Source organism: Copadichromis virginalis, linkage group LG7, assembly GCF_057382275.1.
Source record: "Copadichromis virginalis isolate Kocher_CV1m ecotype Utaka linkage group LG7, C_Virginalis_male_GT1.1, whole genome shotgun sequence".
Lineage (NCBI taxonomy): Eukaryota > Metazoa > Chordata > Actinopteri > Cichliformes > Cichlidae > Copadichromis > Copadichromis virginalis.
Genome location: NC_140624.1, coordinates 35889951 through 35910745, shown reverse-complemented (window position 1 = coordinate 35910745; position 20795 = coordinate 35889951). Strand labels below are relative to the sequence as shown.

The 20795-nt window shown below is 38.6% G+C and overlaps 1 protein-coding gene across 3 annotated transcripts in view; it reads right to left on the bottom strand.

The window, feature by feature from the left end:
- whrna (whirlin a) overlaps window positions 1–20795 on the bottom strand; it is a 232799-nt gene that overhangs the window by 41067 nt on the left and 170937 nt on the right. For all 3 annotated transcript variants that reach the window (XR_014921375.1, XM_085463204.1, XM_085463205.1), the window contains exon 5: window positions 16326–16362. Coding sequence is in view for 2 of the 3 variants with exons in the window: in XM_085463204.1 (XP_085319330.1) it covers window positions 16326–16362 (37 nt within the window). In the remaining variant the exon portion in view is untranslated. The remainder of the gene's footprint in view (window positions 1–16325; window positions 16363–20795) is intronic.

Genomic DNA, 20795 nt, shown 5'->3' with positions numbered 1-20795 from the left:
GTTGAAATATTAGAACCTCAGAAAAACAGAATACAACAGCTTTTCGACTCCATCATTAGCTTCATCTGTCAGAACCTGAATATGTTAACTTTAAAGAGGCATTATGGACCTACATTCGTAGGGTGATTGTGTTTGAATATCCGTTTGAACATCATACTATAATGCTCCACCACCAACAGAAGCAGCCATAAACAAGCGGGTTTAATTGGTGGATTCAGATCTCGTGAGCTGTTTTTATTCTGCACACATCTGAGATGTGAAATCGACCGTCCTCTTAATTCACCTGTGGACTGCAAATCAACTTCATTAATGGGACAGGTGTGGTCGCTTATTACTGCAAAGGTTTCTTTCAACCCAATGGTTCTTAAATAAATATGAACGAGAAAAACTTTAACTTTTTGTCTTTGGGAAAATCTTCCATGTATTGGAAAATAAAAATTAGTAAAGAAATCAATCTGCGACAGATCAGGAGTGTTTGAAATTCTTAGAAGACAGGTTAATTTACAATATGTGGTTATAAAACACGGCGCTTTTTGATTACCTCTGCTCACAATGCATGTCTGCTGCCTGCAAATGCTCACATCTATTAAACATCTGACTCATAGACAGAAACATATATTTCTGTACAGCTGAAATTATTATTATTGGCAGACTTGATTTTGCATTCATATTTGATTGAAGTTTGAGTGAAACTGTTTAATTAAAAATATGCACAAACTTCTGATTTGTTGATTGCTTAAATGGATTTAATGTAGAGGTAGTGTTAAAGCAGATAGATAGGTAAGTAAGATAGTAAGGAAATGAATACCTAGCAATACTGAAAACTGGACTGTTTTCCTAACTTGACATTTGCAAGGCACCTGTATGGGTGTGCCATAAAGTTGCACAGTTGCACTCAAGGAAAAAAAGGTTTCCCTTATAACAGAGTAACACTTATGTTCTAAAAAGCTGAAATGAAATAATAAAATGAAATCAAGTCCTTCGGATTTTGCCAAATCCCACTGAAAATACAAAAAAGTATTTTTTAAAAAAAGGTCAGACCACACCTTGTTGTAAAGCTTATCCAGATGGTGTGCAAGCAAACCCACATCTCCTATCAGAGATTTTAGATTTCATTAGGCTTGCTGTCAATATATTCAGACATATCAGCTGCAATCTTTAGATTGCTAACTCAGATGCATTGGCGAGCTTCAGTGGAGACTAGCGTGCTGACAGACGGGATCCATTGGTTTGGAAATCACACCCTCTCAAAGTTTGTGCCCGATCAAGCACAATCACTGTGATAGTTCCAGTTTACAGCTGACAGAGTTTAAACGTGTGTGTATTGGTAACATTTACGTAAGAACCATTGCAATTTGATTTACCATCAGTCATTGCTTCAGATTTATCTGCTTTGTGTTTGTACTGTTTCTGTACCTATTTATCTTTACACAGACTGATGGTCATCATTCCACACTGTAATCTGATCTGTGGTACTTGGAACACACTGAGCAAAGGTATGCCATTCAAATATCTAATTTGCCTTTCAAATTTCTACTGCTTTTTTCTGTATATTTTGCTTTTTAAGGAATCAGAATTTCTTGCAATTTTTTAAAGTAGTCTTTAAAATTTTGAATTCGATTTTTTTGTTAACGGCAGGTCCCATTCCTTCAGTTAAACCTATAAAAAATGCCAAAGATAACAAAGATCGCAAGGCATAAAATGGTATTTTGTACCAGCTAGGTGATTTCTAAAGAGCTATTAGCTGAAAATGTAGGCTATGCTGTTATTTGAGGAAACAGGACAAGTGAAGTACAAGAGAACTATCTATAGCAGATGAACATTATCTAAAAGTCATGTCATAGAAATAGAAAAATAATCCAGCTCCAGATCTGAGAGATAAATCTGGCCCTTCAGCTAATGCATCTACTGTTCACTGAAGCATGATCAGTAAAAGGTCTCAGTGGAAGTGTGGCTGTTAAGAAACACACTTAAGGAAGTGAAAGAGAAACAAAAAAGTCTGAGGTATGCCAAATTACACAAGAACTGGACTGTGAATCAGCACCAACAGGTCAGATGGAGTGATCAATCCAAATTTTAAAATTGTGGTTCAAACCATCGTCCGTATGTACAGAGAGGATCGGGAGAGAGGTAAACAGTGTGTCTACAGCCATCTGTAAAACATGTTGGAGGCTTGATCATGGTTTGTCATTTCAGCCAGTGGTTTTGGGATCTTGTCAAAATTGATGGAATTATGAAGGCTGAAAAGTACCACCAGATTTTGATCCACCAACAGTTCCATGTTTGCGCATGACAATCACCCCAAACACACTGCCAATGCAGTAAAAGCATACCTGGATAGAAAAACAAACAGTGGAACACTATCAGTCATGGACTGGCGCTGCTTATTTGCTGTAATGCATTTTGTTGTCTCTCAAACAACATTGACTTGCTTTAGATCAGAGCCCAAATGGGGTCAGAGCAGAATTAATGATTGAGGATTGCTGTGTGACCTATTCTTAATTAATTTGCTTATCGGTCTGGTTTGGCCTTTGGGCTGCAATTACAGGATGAAGGGAGTGAGGAAGGGGGCATGTAGGACAGCTGATGTGACCACTGGGATAAACTGACTCTACAGGCACCAGCCCGAGGATGTGATGAGAGGAGGATACAGGAAATTATAGGATAAACAGAAACCCCTTTGCTTGTTTAAGCAGCAAAATCAGCAGCAGATCACTCTGAGAGAGATTAATATTTATGCCGAGGATGTGTTGCCACAGTGTGAGGTTAGCAGCAGGGGTCGACTCTGACAGTGGCTGCCTAGCTCATGTGGAGGAGCTGCAGAGCTGTGAATTATCACCTTCCTCCGTTCTGCTGAGCCCTAAAGCCCTGCTGTTATACATCTTACCCTCTTAATTCGTCCCCATGCACCCCCTCTTTGTCTTTGTGTGCGTCTCTCCCTCACACACACAAACACACAGACATACACTCTCTCTCATACATATGCAGCATATTTGAGTACAGAGCCTCCACTTTTCCTCGGATATACTGTGCATTAGCTGTTTTTAGGTTATTCTGCACTCATGCATTTGGTTTTATTTCTAACACTGCTTTATTTTCTCTACCTGTGTGCCTACAGAAAGCACCTGGTGTTCTTACAGCCAGCTCAGGGATTTCTAGTGATTCTGTAGAAGCCTGTGCTTTTATATTAAAGCAACTTTAAAGTGATACAGAACAAAATATATTGTGTGAAAACCCAGAAAGTATGTGGATACCTGAACATTGCGAGTGGGGCCCCAGGTGTGGCTGGGGACATCCACAGGAAAAAAACACAACAACAAAACAGACCACAAACCATACAAAGCAGCAAAGAGGCACGCAAAACAAAAAGTCAAAAAACTCCAAAGTACCAAACACAACATACGATGTAATGCAAGAGCTTATTCCCACAGACAATCAGACTCCCGAGGCTTGTACTAAGTAGCAGGATTTCTTCTTCTCTAGGTAACATAAATGTTAACAGGTATGAAATCCTACTGACCAATCAATTCCCCGGGAAATAGCATCGCTATTCCTAGAAGATACTTCTGTGTGCAGATAGTAGGAGGGTGTCAAGTTTTTGTTATTAGTGTCTTTGTGTCGTAGAGCCTTGGATGCACCTATATTGCTCAATTTTTTTTGCCCTGTTGGCAAAACAGATTTTCAACAATTGTATTGTTTTCTAAGCTCCTAAAGCAGAGCATCTATTTGTACTTGCTGAGCTTAGAACAAATTTGCACAAAGACTAAGCCTACATTTGAAATCTGTTGTTGTACTCTCATAGCTTTAACCACCACCGGGGCTACAGCTAAAAGAATTAAAAACTAAAACAGTCTTTTAAACATTTATAAAATGAAATCCTCGATTATAATCCATCACTTCTTCATGCCTTAATGATAGAATTGTGATACTGATGAGCCCATTAACTTGCAATACACAGTAAGCACTTTTGATGGCTTTTTTTGCATGCTTCAAATAGGGTAAGCTTTTTTAATTTAACAGCTCTTTTCCAGTCTTTCTGACTAAAACATTTGAAGCACTCACACATTCATACAGCACCTTTAATACTAAACTACTATACAGTGCTTTTATCTCACACACAGTCACACAGCTGATTTATCTGTGACAGCTCTCTTACTTTCAGTCTGTATGATGTGTTTACATTTCCCTGATATTATGGGGTTTTTTTTGCAAAATCAGCTACTCTGCTGCCAGTACACTTATCCATGCTTATGACCGGTCAGCTTATCCTGATTGCGAATATTAAGGTCAGTAAATACAGATAACAGCACGATACTGAGTATGCCTAAGTTGCTTCGTAGTACAGGGCCCTGAACCCTCTTTAAATATACACAATCATAAACTATAAATACTCACTCCCAGAAGTGTTATGTATGTGAAGTCTGTTTCCTTCTTTATATCTAAGAGAAAAACAATTTCATTCTACCACAGTCTCCTTGCTTTATGGCCCAAGGACAATAAAGTTAACTTTGACTTTAAAGGAAGGAGTTAACAGAACTGAAATTACTTGTTTTAGATAAGGATGAATCCAAATAAGGATTATTTTGAACATCAGTCATGCAAAGCTGCTGCTATAGAGTCCAAGAATAAAAAAATACCCAATTCAGCATTTACAGCCACTGAATGCATTATACACAACAAGATGCATAATCTGTCATCACAATTCTAATACTGCAAAACACTGAACATCTCAAAGAAACAACATATACAAGGTATATATATGTAAATACATTTACTGGGATCTTTGCTTCTGTTTTGGGGGTGGCTGTGGCTCAAGAGAGAGAGCAAATTGTAAGGTCTGTAGTTCAAGCCATGGCTCCTCCAACCTGCACAGTATCCTTGGGCAAGATACTGACCCTGAGTCGTGCCTGAAGCATCTGTTGGAGTTGAGTGGCTGAACATTAGGTTAAAAGTGGTTAGTAGGGCTGGGCCATATTATACCGTTGATGGTAATACCGGTACAATGTTAGGCAACGATAAGAAAATGAAATATCGCGATAGAATATGGGTAAAACGCGCATGCGCAGTGCCTTTGTTTTCATACGCACATTGCCGAAAAAGCATGGCGGCAACGGAGAATGAGAATGGGGAAAGCGGATTGTTGAGTGAAAAGGATGAACCAGAATTGGTTTTTTTTAAAAATGGTGCAACTTCACTGGTTTTGTGTTTGTCTGTCAGATACACAACAAAGCACATTTTTTTTGTAGAACATGCAAGCGGGCCATCGTTATTGCCATATTTGTCGGACTAAGGTGCTCCTAAATCTGGGAGTAATCTGGGTCCTAAACTCCGTCCGATTCAGGTCCCAAAGTCAAATGAACACTGCAGCATCACTGAGAGTTAGAAAACGTCTAAATTCTTTCATCTTTAATAAAACGATCAGCATTGCTGCTTTACCAGGTGTAACTATGAAGTTTAACATCCAGGCATCCATGTAAACAGAATTTGTTACATTTAATGGCATTAGAAGTTAGCAGGAAGTTAGCAGAAGTTAGCTTGCTAGTTACCTAAGCATGGGATGGGCTGTAGTTACAACCTAAGGTTTTAAAAACTGAGCTTAAATAAATAATTAGCGGTAATAAAAGCAGAGGGAGGTCAACAGTGATCACTGACTGTTTTAGGAGCTTTTTGAGATCAAATAGAAGAAAATACATAGCATTAAACATGTTAACAACACAAAAGCCATATTAAACGCTACTACTTTAGGCCCGGAAGTAGGATTTGTCGCGTCATCACTGAACAACCGGATAGAGCAGCTGTGATACAATACAGCATTAATGAATCAAAGGTACAGAAGTGGAGGAAGCAAGAAGAATGATTTGAATAAAGTTGGATTTATCTGACTGCTTTGTTTCACTTAATGTGCCTTATAATCCCATGCACTTTATGGTCCAAAAAATATGTATTTGACTTTTTTATTTGGCACACTGCAGTTTAATGTTGCAAAGCACCTCTTTTTAACTTCAGTGGATATTATTCATGGTTATGCTCAGGATATGTCAGCCCATTTCTACTGGAAATGCCTTTTGGTTAAACTTTCAGCAAGGAATTTGCATTTGCACTGTTAAATGTTTATATAGCTTTAATGCATATAAAAATACAGCTGCTTGTTTAAGTGACAATAAATGGATGGGTTGTTTTTTTTGCGCTAGTGCTGAGGCAAGAAAAAAAAAAGCTGTAGTATGAATTACAGATTTTTATTGGTTATTCATCATTTTATCTATGTTGCGATCTAAGAGTGGTTATAAAACTTACATTTTTGGAATCCTCTACAGTAGGGGTGCTGAAATTCAGCCTTGCTTTCAGAGGGGACAAATCCACAATGTTTTTGATGCAGTAGTATTCATTTGCTCACAATCTTATGTGACAAATGGCATATTCAGCGAGGATTATAGAGACCATTTGTAGACCAGTCAAGCTCTTTGGTAATAAACTTATTAAAGAAGGAATGAGCACTCTGAACTTCTGCCTGTGTAACTGTGCACATAACATCATAAAACATCCACAAATCTGTAAATTTAGGAAGCTGATTGCAAAAAGTAGGGACTAGCAGGGGAGGAAAAGCAAACACAAAACTCAAACAAGCAAGGAAATGATATACAGTACAAAAATCCACTGGTACACACAGCTGTGTAAAGGTATGCACATTGAAATGCACACGAACAGAATACTTTGATCTAGAGGATCAAAAGGAACCACGACCATCATGACAACATGTATTTCACCAAGGACAGGCTCTACGACAAGGCTTTCAAATGAATGCACAGTATGTTTCAAACAGCATGATACAAGACCAGTGATATCACACTGCTGACACTTTAATAACAGTATCAGACAGTATTACTATCAAAGCGCTTCAGTGACCATGAGGAGTATATACATCATAAAGGAACGGTATAAACTGCTGGTTTCCAGATACTGACAGCGCCATGTATGAATAGACAACCATCTAAGCATCAGGTTGCTGCTGTATATAAACATATTTATTGCTATGCGGCGGTAAGAGCCCAGAGACTCCCAGGGCTCACTATGCTGTCACTCTATGCATTAGGACGAAATGCCTTCATAATGAATGTATGCCTGTTTTGTTTTCCCTTCCTGGCACGGTGGTGAGTTGTAGCAGCTCACACTGTCGTTTTTATTTATTTATTGTTGTGATAGCTTTAACACCTGTTAAAGTTGATTTTTTAAATTTGTGATTCAAGGAACAGTGAAATGGCTACTTTTTATTTTGCAGGGCTTGTAAAGTCAGGTTTTACAAGTCTATTGGTTTTTCTTTGCACTTTGGCCACCTGAGAACCTTCACCAGCTGATTATTTCCATTCCTCAGAGCGAGGCTTGAGGGGCCACAGAGGAAACGATGGGGTTTTAGCGCTGTTCTATGATCATTATGGGGCATGTGAGGTGTTTGGACAATAATATGGAAGATCTCGCTGACCTGATTAAACCCTAGAATGAGCACTGTGAATGATGTGCTTCATGGACCATTGCAGCATGGCAGTGAGATCACATTCACACGGACAATCTGAGTGGCAAGAGGAAATGTGAAAGGACTGGACCACGTGTGACTGAAAAGTGGTGCAATTCCAAATATGTTACTGTGAATAAATGTTCTTGTGGTCTGAATATTGACCTGATAATTGCTGGTATAGGTCTGTATTACTCGCAGAGGGATTTCATTATTGCTTTTGCTGTTTGGATTTCTCAATCAGGTGACACTGAGGTCATCCAAATGACTGTGGCTGTGGTTAATAAACAGATCCACTTACTGGACATGCAGCTGAACACTTTCTCTAACATCTGTCTAAGCTCTGCTGCCACAGGCACATACACAGAAAACCTGCATTTATTCTTGACTAACGCTACTTATTAAACAATATTAGATTTTGATTTATTGAACTCTTTGCTTTTTTGTATCATACGTATCATTTAGATTTCTTCAAACTGAATATGGTAAATATTATGTTGCAAAATTGCTCTTTCCATAAATAAATAATGTTGGTTGGCTTGGATAATGCAGGTTTAAGGAACTTATGCACTCGCTTTACATTTCACAGATGATACATCCACCTTTTTTGTACAGTTAATAAATCTAATTTAAGCTACAAACACTTCTATGCACAAGTCTGACAAAGCAAGGCCTCCACTGCGTTCTGTCACTAGGACAATGTAATAACTCCTTGCAGACAAGAACCAAAACTGTGCTGTGTCTAATATTGCACCATGTGTGAATTATATGTTGCCCACTAAGCTGTCATTAAAATAGCACTTTAAAGTCCTTCTGCGGAGAATATGCCCTTTGCAGTCAGATTATAAATATCTCTTTAAAAGGAAAAATTATGACTTGTTGCTCTTTCTAAAGTCCAGGGGTGTAGGGGCATTGTTAATATTAATTGTCTTTGTCAAATGAGCTGAATACTGTCTGATTTTATTACTTGTGCCTACTGCCCTGCTGTGGTTCAGATGAAAATCAAAGGCTCCAAGCAAGAGGGCACTGTTTTAAATTTGTAGCTGAAAGCTTTGAGTTTTGTATTTGTATAAGTCCGTCTTTGCTTCAAAATTACCTTAAAACCATGCCAATTATTACTAATTTTTAATTGAATTAAATTATTATTATATATATTTTTTTTTTTTACAAATATGGATTGGAACAAGATTAGGCTATATTTGTGAGGAACAGGTTAAAGCAGGTAAAAGTGCAGAAAAATGATTCTCTTTCAAAAAAAAAGTAGGGCTGATATTTAAAATGGAAATAAAAGAAGTGATTTGTAAATCTCATAGACCCATATTTTATTCACAACACAGAGTTAGGACAGGTACAAGTTTACCATCTGTTCTTCTTTTAACAACATCTTGTAAATGACTGGAAACTTATTTTTAATTTCAGGATGCACAAACTGTTTAATGCAGGAAAAGTCTGGAGTGTAGAGTCCGCGCCAGTACAGCATCTGGACTCTTCTACTTTGAAGCCGTACTCTTATAATAGATGTACTTGCAGCTAAGGAAGGCCTTACCGAAATAAAGAACCGACAAGCTTTGCCCCCTGAAGATGGCGGTGTTTCTCATGTTCACATATGGTTTTAACCTGCATTTGGGGACGGCACAGTGAGCTGTGTTACAGACAGCAGCCTCTGGAAGTGTTCTGAGCCCATGCAGTGATTTCCATGACAGAATCACAGCTGTTTTTAATTCAGCGTTGCCTTAAGACCCAAATCACAGGCAACCAATAATGTCACTTGCGTACAGAGATTTCTCCAAATTCTTGGAACCTTCAGATAACATTATGTACTGTAGATGATGAGAGTTTTTTAGTGTTGAGGAACAATTTGTAGATGCAGTGTTAATCCACTGGTGAACCTCTGCTCATCTTTAATTCTGAGAGATTTAGCTTCTCTAAGATGCTCTTTTTACACACAGCTATGTTATTTAATGACCTTAATTATTTGCAAAGTTCCTCCACCCACTTCCTTTTAGCACTACTAATTTTTTAACTTTTGTTGTCCTGTCTCAACATTTTTGAGACATTTAGCTGACATCAAATTCAAAATGAGGTAATATTTTTCAAGACATATTAAAATGTCTCAGTGTAAATAGTTCACATTTTTCTATGTCCTATTGGGGATAAAATATGGGCTTTTGAAATTTGGAAATCATAGCATTCTGTTTTTATTTACAGTTTACAAAACCTATTTTTTGAAATAGGGTTATACTTATAAGCTTTAAAACCTGTGCTAGTGATTGATGAAGTCTACTGCTATATAAATGTCTGCACATTTGAACACCTTGCGAGAAATTTTTTAAACACATTTTCATCAAATTTCTTCCTCTTGTAGTATATGTTCTTGGCATTGATGCATAGGCACCGAGTGAGGAGATGTGATAACTTGTATAAAGCACGGGTGTTCTGCCAGTTAAATTCGCAACGACACCAGTTATAAAACTGCAACATCAAAAGCTCAAATCCCCCCTGAGACTTGGACTTTTATCCTGTTACCTCAAATTTACAGTGAACTGCAAAATGAATCTGAAAAGCCAAACAAAAAACCTAAAAGGTGTCTTTCAACAGAAACGCGATTGGCAACATACATGAAATTCTCAAGAAGCAGTTAAAAAATGCTTATGTATTTTGTGCAGGGAAACCGTATTTCCAGCAATGTCCTGCAACATTATATTTAGCACATTAATGGTGTCATCTAGTTGAGTCGCAGTCCCACCTCCACAGTTCATGTATGCAACCAATTCTGGGAGTTTTTCATCAGATGCCAATATTTCTCTGCAGACACTGGATAGCAGAGTGGATAGGATGGCAAGTGTCCTGTAAATTCTTGGAGAAGATGAAAGAAACTAAGTGGTCATAAATTCTCCTGGCTGAGTCCGCTGAAAGAGCCAGAATGGCTTTCCACACATGACTAACACACAGAGCTTGTAATGCAGGGGTAGAATACACATAACAATAATTGTAGAAATGTATGGCGCTGAAATGGCAATGCTTTTACTCCAACAACTAATGACGTGCGATAATATTAATAAAGTTACTGGTAGACAAACGTCAGGTTACTCTCTTCTAATTTACAAAGGTGGGGGAAGTATAACACTGGTAAAGTCAGAACATGAGTCTGAACAATTTCAAAGTGTGTATGATAATCAATAAATCAGGCAAATAAATAAATAAAGACATCATGCTCATGTGAAGAATACAGATCTATTTAGAAATCTATAAATAGCCTACCCGATATTAACAAAATTGATGATTACTGTTTAATCAATCAAACAGAGAGTAGGGAGAATGTTTTTTATTAGTATTATCTTGGAACATGTATTCTTTGAAAAAAACAACTTCTACTATGTACTTTAGCATAATTATGTAACCCTAATGAATAATATTTTATTGAACGTGAAACTGGATAAACGGGGGGCGTGGCTGGAGCCAGCTGCCACAGGGCAGGCGGGTGGGCGGGGGTCACCCTGGGCAGAGGGATAACAATGAAAGACAGACAAACATTCACACTCACATTCACACCTACAGGCACCACCACAGAACGCGATGTGAGGTGCTGCTGACTGCTAAATTCAGCAAATGGCCCAAAATTTGAGCTGTGCTGCCCACTGCGCTCTATGCTCTCATTTTTTTGATCTTTATACTTAGTCTATGTGCTCACTCCCTGTCAGCCTTTGTTACTACTGGTTACACAAATGTACATCACAACACGGTTGTTGCATTCATGAGTGCTCCCTGGACAGTGTGCTGCTCTTAGCTCAACATAGCACGAAACTGTTCATGCGTGGCAGAGGCCACTGGAAAAATGGGGTTTCAAAAAAGCAGAGGTGCCATTTATGAAGGGCCATTTATGTTTTTTTACTGTGTCACTGTTTTGCGGTCCCTCTTCATGACCCTTTAAAGAAGAGCAGATGCTCTGCGGGAAGCTAAGCAGTGAAGCTAAGCTAATTTCTCTTGATTTGATCGATGCTGGTGGACCTGAAAATCCTTTGCAATAGATGCAGGTCAGATCTGACACAGAGCAGCTCAAATGTTTTAAAATACTTTCATCTTTGACAGAATCCATTTAATGCAAATCAATTTAAAATTGAGATAGTGTTTATTTATTTATTTTTTACTGTTTGTTTAATGTCAAGAGGGAACACACGTGGCCTAAACAGTATGTAAAGTCAAATTTATTTATATAGCACATTTAAAACAAAAACTGTTGACCAAGGTGCTGAACATTTAAGATCATCAAGGGTTAAACTTAGCCATAGAGATGATAGCACTGACAGTAAAACCAATTTTGCTATCTTGGCAGATTATAGCCATTAGCATACAGCGGGATTACTGCGACGTTATTTCTATGAATAATCATACCTGCATATTTAACCTTTTATCTCTGAGCTCCTGATCAGTGAGCACAACCCTTTAGTTTGCATGGCACAAGTTAGCTTTCTTTCCAAAATGGAAACTCTGACACAGTACATAGAAGACATTGCTGTGCAAAACAATGTCTATAACTTACTTTTGGGATCATGTCTGGAGGAAATGTCTTTTATTCTCAAAATACCCCTTGCCTATCTTCCCTGCCTTGGCTCTTTCTTACACAGGAGCTTCATGGCCTCCCTGCTCTGTCAGGAGACTGTCCATCAGAGCTTCCATAATGAAAAGTGAGCTCTCCCTCTCACCCTCTTTCTCTGCAGTCAGCTGCTGTCTCTTCCAGCTTCCCTTTTGTTTCTACAGTCCAGCAAACTTTACTCTTGCTTTGCAATGTCACGGTCAAAGTCAGCAATAAGGACAGCACAAGTGCATTTTATGGTGAGTGAATGAAAATTTAATGTGTTGGGTTTACCACATTATCTGGGTTGATTTAATGTTTTAATAGTGAGTAAATTGTATTAACATGTGTATTAACATGCGAGTGTAAGACTGAAACATGGATCCTTGTAAACAATGTATTACGTAAAATCCCCAAGTGGCCTTATTAGCCCAAATCTGAACTGTACGTGCAGAAAATCTAAAATATGCACAAAATATATACTTAATTTAAAATGACTGCAGTAGTGTCTCCCCAGCTCCTGACAAGACCAATCAAAGTATCTGAAAGTTTTCAACACCAGCTCTGCAGCACATCTAGACTTAATGCCTCTTCTTATTCACACATTACACTGACAATTAATTTGGAAATGTCCCATGACTGGTGAGACTTTTAATGATGGAGTTAGCCTTTAAAACTGAATAGCACAAAGTCTTACAAAGGTTATTAGCAAGCGACATGACTTTAGCAGGACAAATCAGGACAGGATCAACAACAGCAAGTAGCTTCTTTTTTTTTCACCAATGGACTGATGGAATGACAAATGTCTGCAAATTCAGAGTCAACAGTGAAGAAGTGCTCGACATAGTGAGTAGATTCAGAAAAAAAAAATCACAGAAAAATGTGATCCTCATCTTTTTTGTTTGCTGACTAAATGCAAATGTAATTAATTAATGAACTATATACTGTAGTAATCGTTGTTATTGCTTTAGCAGTGCTTGGGTCGATTTATTGTAAACTATTACCTTTAAACTACAATTAAAATATTTATCTAAGAGACTAAAGGTGAGAATTTACAGGCATAACTTATTCATTCACAACCAGTAACTGAATCAGAATAATATACTATGGTATGCTATGATATTATAGCTTGATACTGGCCTAAAATAGATACATCAGTATCAGTCTGCGTATATGCTTTTCATCCCAGGGTGTAATATTATGCTCTTTTCTCATCAGTACTGTACCCGTATTTGCTGCAGCAAGATAAAAGTCCTCTTTAGAGTCTCTATCAAGGGGTTCGATGGGTGGTGATGTTATAAGTCATGCTTGTCAACAAGAAGTGCCACAAATTGGTGAAGACAAGATCTAAATGTAAGAAGTGTAGGTGGTAACCAATCAATAAAGCAAGCATTTGGTTGCTGATTAGAGAATAAAAAAAAAAAACACACAAATGGAGGGCAGCAGACAAGAAGAGAGGCAAGACTGTGCGTATACATTCACGCAGGACAGACTCGGCACACGTGAATGCAATGAGACTGGGGCCAATAATCACACAGGAGGGAATACAGAGACAAGCACAGACATTCAAGGAATTGGGATAAGATAAAGCGAGAAAGTCCAGGGATAGGTAACAACACATGGAAATGTAAGTACTAAGGCCTTAGTTGCAGCAACCTGCAAGAGAAAAATGTGTATTCTTCAGGTGGTCAGTAAGTTGTTGCTGGAGGTCTGTGATAACTGGTTGCAAGGCGTTATATGATGCTCCACCAAAAATGTCCTTGTGATTCCTTTGGATCTGCTTGATAAGTTACAGTGAAAGTGTAAAAAATTGCAAAACAAACCATAATGTTAAATGTTCTCCTGCAAAGTAAAAGTTGTGCCTTACCACCCCAACAAACACAATTCAAAAGGCACATCTTTAACTGTGACAGCAAATGTTTTCCATTTCTCGTAGCTTTTAATTGTGAGTAAATGGCCAGTGTTTGCAGACAACCCATGTTTTCATGCAAACTGCAGGCAAACACAGAAATGTTCTGGCAAGTAAAGCAATCAAAAGTAGACTTTTGGTATAGCACCCTCTTTGTGACCAGTTTCACCTGGCAACAACCAGCAGCCTCCAGCAATCACTCTACATCCAGTTAGGGAATCCAAATATTTTTCCTAGCTACCAGAGGTTGCCAAGGCCTGTGGGCCTGTGTGACTGAGGTCTAAAATTAAACAGGAAGTAGAAACAAAGTATGACACAGACAAACCAGATGGAGACAAAGACAAGAGAAACATTGGACACATTTACAAAAATCTAACATCAGAAATACAAGAATGAAACAAAACTAATAAATCAAATAAATATGAATATCAAAAAAAAGCCCAAACTCCACAAAACTTTACAAGAGTCCAGGACATACAGGGAGTGCAGAATTATTAGGCAAGTTGTATTTTTGAGGAATAATTTTATTATTGAACAACAACCATGTTCTCAATGAACCCAAAAAACTCATTAATATCAAAGCTGAATGTTTTTGGAAGTAGTTTTTAGTTTGTTTTTAGTTTTAGCTATTTTAGGGGGATATCTGTGTGTAGGTGACTATTACTGTGCATAATTATTAGGCAACTTAACAAAAAACAAATATATACCCATTTCAAACATTTATTTTTACCAGTGAAACCAATATAACATCTCCACATTCACAAATATACATTTCTGACATTCAAAAACAAAACAAAAACAAATCAGCGACCAATATAGCCACCTTTCTTTGCAAGGACACTCAAAAGCCTGCCATCCATGGATTCTGTCAGTGTTTTGATCTGTTCACCATCAACATTGCATGCAGCAGCAACCACAGCCTCCCAGACACTGTTCAGAGAGGTGTACTGTTTTCCCTCCTTGTAAATCTCACATTTGATGATGGGCCACAGGTTCTCAATGGGGTTCAGATCAGGTGAACAAGGTGGCCATGTCATTAGTTTTTCTTCTTTTATACCCTTTCTTGCCAGCCACGCTGTGGAGTACTTGGACGCGTGTGATGGAGCATTGTCCTGCATGAAAATCATGTTTTTCTTGAAGGATGCAGACTTCTTCCTGTACCACTGCTTGAAGAAGGTGTCTTCCAGAAACTGGCAGTAGGACTGGGAGTTGACTTGACTCCATCCTCAACCCGAAAAGGCCCCACAAGCTCATCTTTGATGATACCAGCCCAAACCAGTACTCCACCTCCACCTTGCTGGCATCTGAGTTGGACTGGAGCTCTCTGCCCTTTACCAATCCAGCCACGGGCCCATCCATCTGGCCCATCAAGACTCACTCTCATTTCATCAGTCCATAAAACCTTAGAAAAACCAGTCTTGAGATATTTCTTGGCCCAGTCTTGACGTTTCAGCTTGTGTGTCTTGTTCAGTGGTGGTCGTCTTTCAGCCTTTCTTACCTTGGCCATGTCTCTGAGTATTGCACACCTTGTGCTTTTGGGCACTCCAGTGATGTTGCAGCTCTGAAATATGGCCAAACTGGTGGCAAGTGGCATCTTGGCAGCTGCACGCTTGACTTTTCTCAGTTCATGGGCAGTTATTTTGCACCTTGGTTTTTCCACACGCTTCTTGCGACCCTGTTGACTATTTTGAATGAAACGCTTGATTGTTCGATGATCACGCTTCAGAAGCTTTGCAATTTTGAGACTGCTGCATCCCTCTGCAAGATATCTCACTATTTTTGACTTTTCTGAGCCTGTCAAGTCCTTCTTTTGACCCATTTTGCCAAAGGAAAGGACGTTGCCTAATAATTATGCACACCTGATATAGGGTGTTGATGTCATTAGACCACACCCCTTCTCATTACAGAGATGCACATCACCTAATATGCTTAATTGGTAGTAGGCTTTCGAGCCTATACAGCTTGGAGTAGGACAACATGCATGGAGAGGATGATGTGGACAAAATACTCATTTGCCTAATAATTCTGCACTCCCTGTATGGTAAGGAGGTTGTAATTTGTGCTGTTTTGGGACCTCTGTGCTTGTTGATTTTCTTGGTTTTCACCTAATTTTATTGATTTATTTCTTCATCTAATTTTCCATTACTGGTTTGGTTTAGGCACTAAAAACAGGTTAGGTTTAAGAGAAATGCATAACATCTTCCATATAATTCCATGAGGACAGCCACAGAAATAAATTATACCACCTATGAAATACTAGACGCACACAAACATATATAGCTTCTGTGTACAGCTTCCAGTGCATGCACATAGAAAGAGCACATTACTTGTCTTACCTTTCCTGATGCAGAAGCTCCTTGATCCACAGAAAAGCTGCAGAGAAACAAACAAAGAGAAGAAACAAATCACTGAGTCTTAGTGACCATGCAAAAATTAAACAAATGCACTTGTCCTTCCTTGCAGAAATATTTATTCTTTAACTGACAAATATGAGGCATTAATAATCAGCCAATTAATGCAGCACTTCCACCACATATTTCTAAAGTATGCCTACGTATTATCTATAGATACACTAACAAACACTACATTAACACACATTAGTAGATGTTGCAGGCACACTGCAGCAAATGTGTACACACCCTTCTCCAATGAGTGTAAAGCTTATGTGTCTCGTGTGACACAAAGTATTGCCATGCTTTCAAATGTTTGGCCAGATCCTATAGATGTCCTAAATATGTCCTCACAGTTCTGACTTCTGACGGTGACACATTAACCTAAACATCAGACTACTTCTGCAGGAATAAAAACAAACTGTGCAAAGCAAGCTATGATGAGTGACATGGCCAAATATCAAAGAATGGTTAATGTAGTGACAGATAAATGTGTATTAGCCGCTTTATTTCCTTTATGACGCAAACTTGATCCAATTTTCCAGACTGAAAATACATTTTGACAGTATTGACTGATAGGAATAAATAGATGTGAAAGCAAAGTTAAAGTGGCAAGCAATGCCGATGTTCAAGTACGATGAGTGCACACACAAGAGATCCTCATAATGGGCTCTTCTGCATTAAAGGAGCAAACTTTGAGCCTGTCTAAACAGCTAATAGCAACTCAGTTTCTCCAGCTCAAGTACTTCCTCTCTCAAATACAAATATATTTGGAGCTTTGAATTGAAAGGGGGATTTGATATCTTGAAAGGCCACTTTTTTTTTTTAATATAGTTTTGAAAATATCTTTCAGTTATCACAGGCTGATAAATGCACACTACTGGAGATTTGAAGTCTTTGTCATGGCTTAGAGATGTGGCAGAAACAGCTGTGCAGTAAGACATTTCACTAGGAAATGTAAAGACGTGCTTGTCTTCAGGCCAAGCTTTCCAGTAAATATAAAGCACACACTAAAATTCATTTTGGGGGGGGGAAGAAAAACACCCACACTCTCTCTTCAAGGACATGAAAAGAGGGATTTTCAAACATGTGTCATTTTCTCAGCACCACGTCTCTACTAGAGTGAAATGACTCGAGTCTTTACATTCTGAAGTGCCGGCAATGTAAAAGGCTCTAAATCCACAAGTAAACGTGACAACTCAGCACTGCCTTCAGGAGCAGGAATAAAAAACAGAATATAAAATTAAACTGGAAACACTGCAGTGCAACCGCTCAGTGACACACAGACACACAGTGTGTAGAGCTTGTTTAGGGATTTCAATTCAATAAGACCAGTGGACTTCTGAGACCAGTTTATCCATTTATTCTTTCTTCTTTAAGTTTTTTTCCCTGTGTTTTCTCTTTGGCTGCTCTCTTTGTAATGCCAGATACGTGTCATGTGCAGTGGTTCTTAAACTTTTCCTCCATATACCACTTCACAAGTCGAAAAAAGTTAGCGCCCAACACGCTACAATTTTTGGCAATCAGTAAAAATAATCATGGATCCAAGCTAAATGTAAAGTGAAACATATTGCAGCACTGTTGTATCAGATCCCTGGTTTGATAAGATCCTCATGGAGTTGCATCAGGAATGGGATTCTCGTGTGCAAATCTGCCAAATTAAACATGTGGGGCTTCCTGCTGGGGTGATGACAATAGAAGAAGCTTCTACTATATTATCAGCAAGAAGGGGGAAAAACAATCAGTCTCATTTTATCTATAAAAATTATGGTGATGAAAGGGAAAACTCATCAGGGAAGCATATAAGCTAAAATGATCACTATCAACTATTAATTTAATTATAAATGTAAATGATGCATGGAATGATCAACATTTACTGGATTCCTGTTTATTATCCCTGCTTGAGCATAATCCATATTCATAAAAATGTAAGAAAAGTGAAACTGAATTAAAAACCTTGATGGAAATTCACCTATGGAATTTATGGAAATACATGCAACCAATATGCTGAAGAGATGAGTGAAGAGAGGGAAAAACATCTTTAGTATTTGAGTTTTTAGTATTTTTCCCTGCCTCGTGGTGCATGTTCCACCTTCTTCTTTTGATGTTATTAAGACACTGTGTGAAAATTATGTAAATGCACTCATTGCATTTATGTAGATTTATTAAAATGAGAAAAGTCTGTTTAAGTCAAACCAAAATGACATGTAGTTTCAGCTATGTCTTAATGGTTTCACAGAGAGATATCGTACAGAAACCAGTGAACACAAAGTATAAACATCTACCTCACAGCTGAGCTGCAAGAACCCACATAATAACCATGAAGAGACGTCTCAGATGGGAGGAATGAGCAGATATTCATTGTGAATGTAAACAGATTTTTGTTTAGCCCTTGGTGAATCAGAGCACTTTCAAGTTCTGGGTTGTTGGGTCGATGTGTTGCGTGCTACGGAGTTGATGAGAAAAATCAGTCTGGCATTTACATCAGATTTTAATTTGGTTGTTGGGGAGCACATTAATTCCAGGTTGTGAGCTGCAGATGAGTCGTTCAGGTGTGGCATTTAGAGAGGAGCTCCACACTGGAGAGGGTGGGAGTCCCGCCAGAAGTCAGACGTCTGAATACATTAAATGCTTAAAGACGCTAAAATTCATCAGAGACCAACAGGATGTTTTCTCTGCACTTCATCATGTTCTCTTTCTTTTCTGAGCTGTAGGTGTCTCAGGTTTCAAGTTGTTCCTTGTGTCTGTTTTCATCACTGAATGTAGAATAGTTTGAATATTTACTATTGTTATTATTAATAGTAGTAGCAAGAAATGAGAAACTCAGTGCGTCATTTAGCTCAAGTTCTTTTGATTTACTACTACTATTAATAGTAGTAGCAGTATTTTTTTTTGTTAAAAGTTTCTGTTGTGTTGATAATTATAGATTTTCAGTTTCTCTTTGGTACCTGCACTAAGGTAGATTTAGTGAATCCCAGGCCAATCAATCTAATGACACTGTGTTTTTCCACAGGCCAGTGTTAACACTAAAATCCTAAAACATAACAATTATCAGTTCATTATTTATGATCACGTTTTTCATTAAATCAAATCTTCTATAGCAGATTCCCTGGTGAAATCTAGTGTATAATGCATACACTAAAATGCTAAATGCTAAACCTTCTGTGACACGTGCATCAAAGGTACTTCATGTAAACCTCTGAAGCTAATAAAAAAATATTAATGTGGCTGAGTAATATTCAGTGTTTTGCATGCAGTGTTGAGAACAAGTAATAAACCCTCATTTAGTCATTTAAAAACACATTATGAAACACGGAGCATCACAGCAGCAACCACTAAGCCAGGGGTGCCCAATCCCGGTCCTCGAGGGCTACCGTCCTGCAGCTTTTAGATGCATCCCTACTCCAACACAGCTGAATCAAATGGTTTGATTACCTCTTCAGCATGCCATCGTGTTTGGCAAAGGCCTGATAACAAGCCATTCATTTGATTCAGCTGTGTTGGAGTAGGGATGCATCTAAAAGCTGCAGGATAGTAGCTCTCGAGGACTGGGATTGGGCAGCCCTGCACTAAGCCATTGATCCGTGAACTGCTACTACTCTCCTTTAGCACTGACTCACAGCACGAACTACACTTCAGCTGAATGACTGCTCACCGCGGAAAGTAAGTCTACTCCGAGGAGAAGATATTGTAAGAGGATTGATATCACTCTCATGTCTGAATGTTTAATAGCGGATATAAATATGGGACAGATAACTCAAGCAAAAAGACTGTCAATACAGTGAGCCTCGTCATCAGGCAGCCCCGGATGGACTCCAGGCTGTGTTGGCTTTCATGCTCTGGTTTTTGCACAAATCAAACAAATGACACACAAACTGGTATGTTGTGTCATACTGTTTGTATGACACACAAACACAGTTGATGTTTGGACTGGTTTCTTTAAATCAAAACAAGGTGGTCACTTATATGTTGATTAATTTATATTTGGTCTGTTTAGAGACCTCGCCACCCTTCATACATAGAAAGTCAGGAAGATCAGCACAGGAAGGGAAGGGAGCAGGAGATTGATGAATTGGTACACTGTCTGCAGTGATGCAGACAGTGTACCAGCCTGCTGTGGTGAAGAGGAAGCTGAGATTGAAAGAGGAGCTGTCGATTAACCGGTCAGTCTACGTTCCCACTGTCATGTATGATCATGAGCTGTGAATAGTGACTGAAAGAATGAGATTCCAGATACAAGGAGCTTCAAAGGGTAGCCTGGCTCTTCCTTAGACATACGTTAAGGTCATTTTGGTGGGTGCTACTCCTCCACTTTGCAGGAGGGAGCCCTTTGAGGTGGTTCGTGCATTTAACTGCTAGGCCTCCTGAATGCCCCTTATATGAGGTGTTGGGACATAACCAACTGGAAGGAAACCC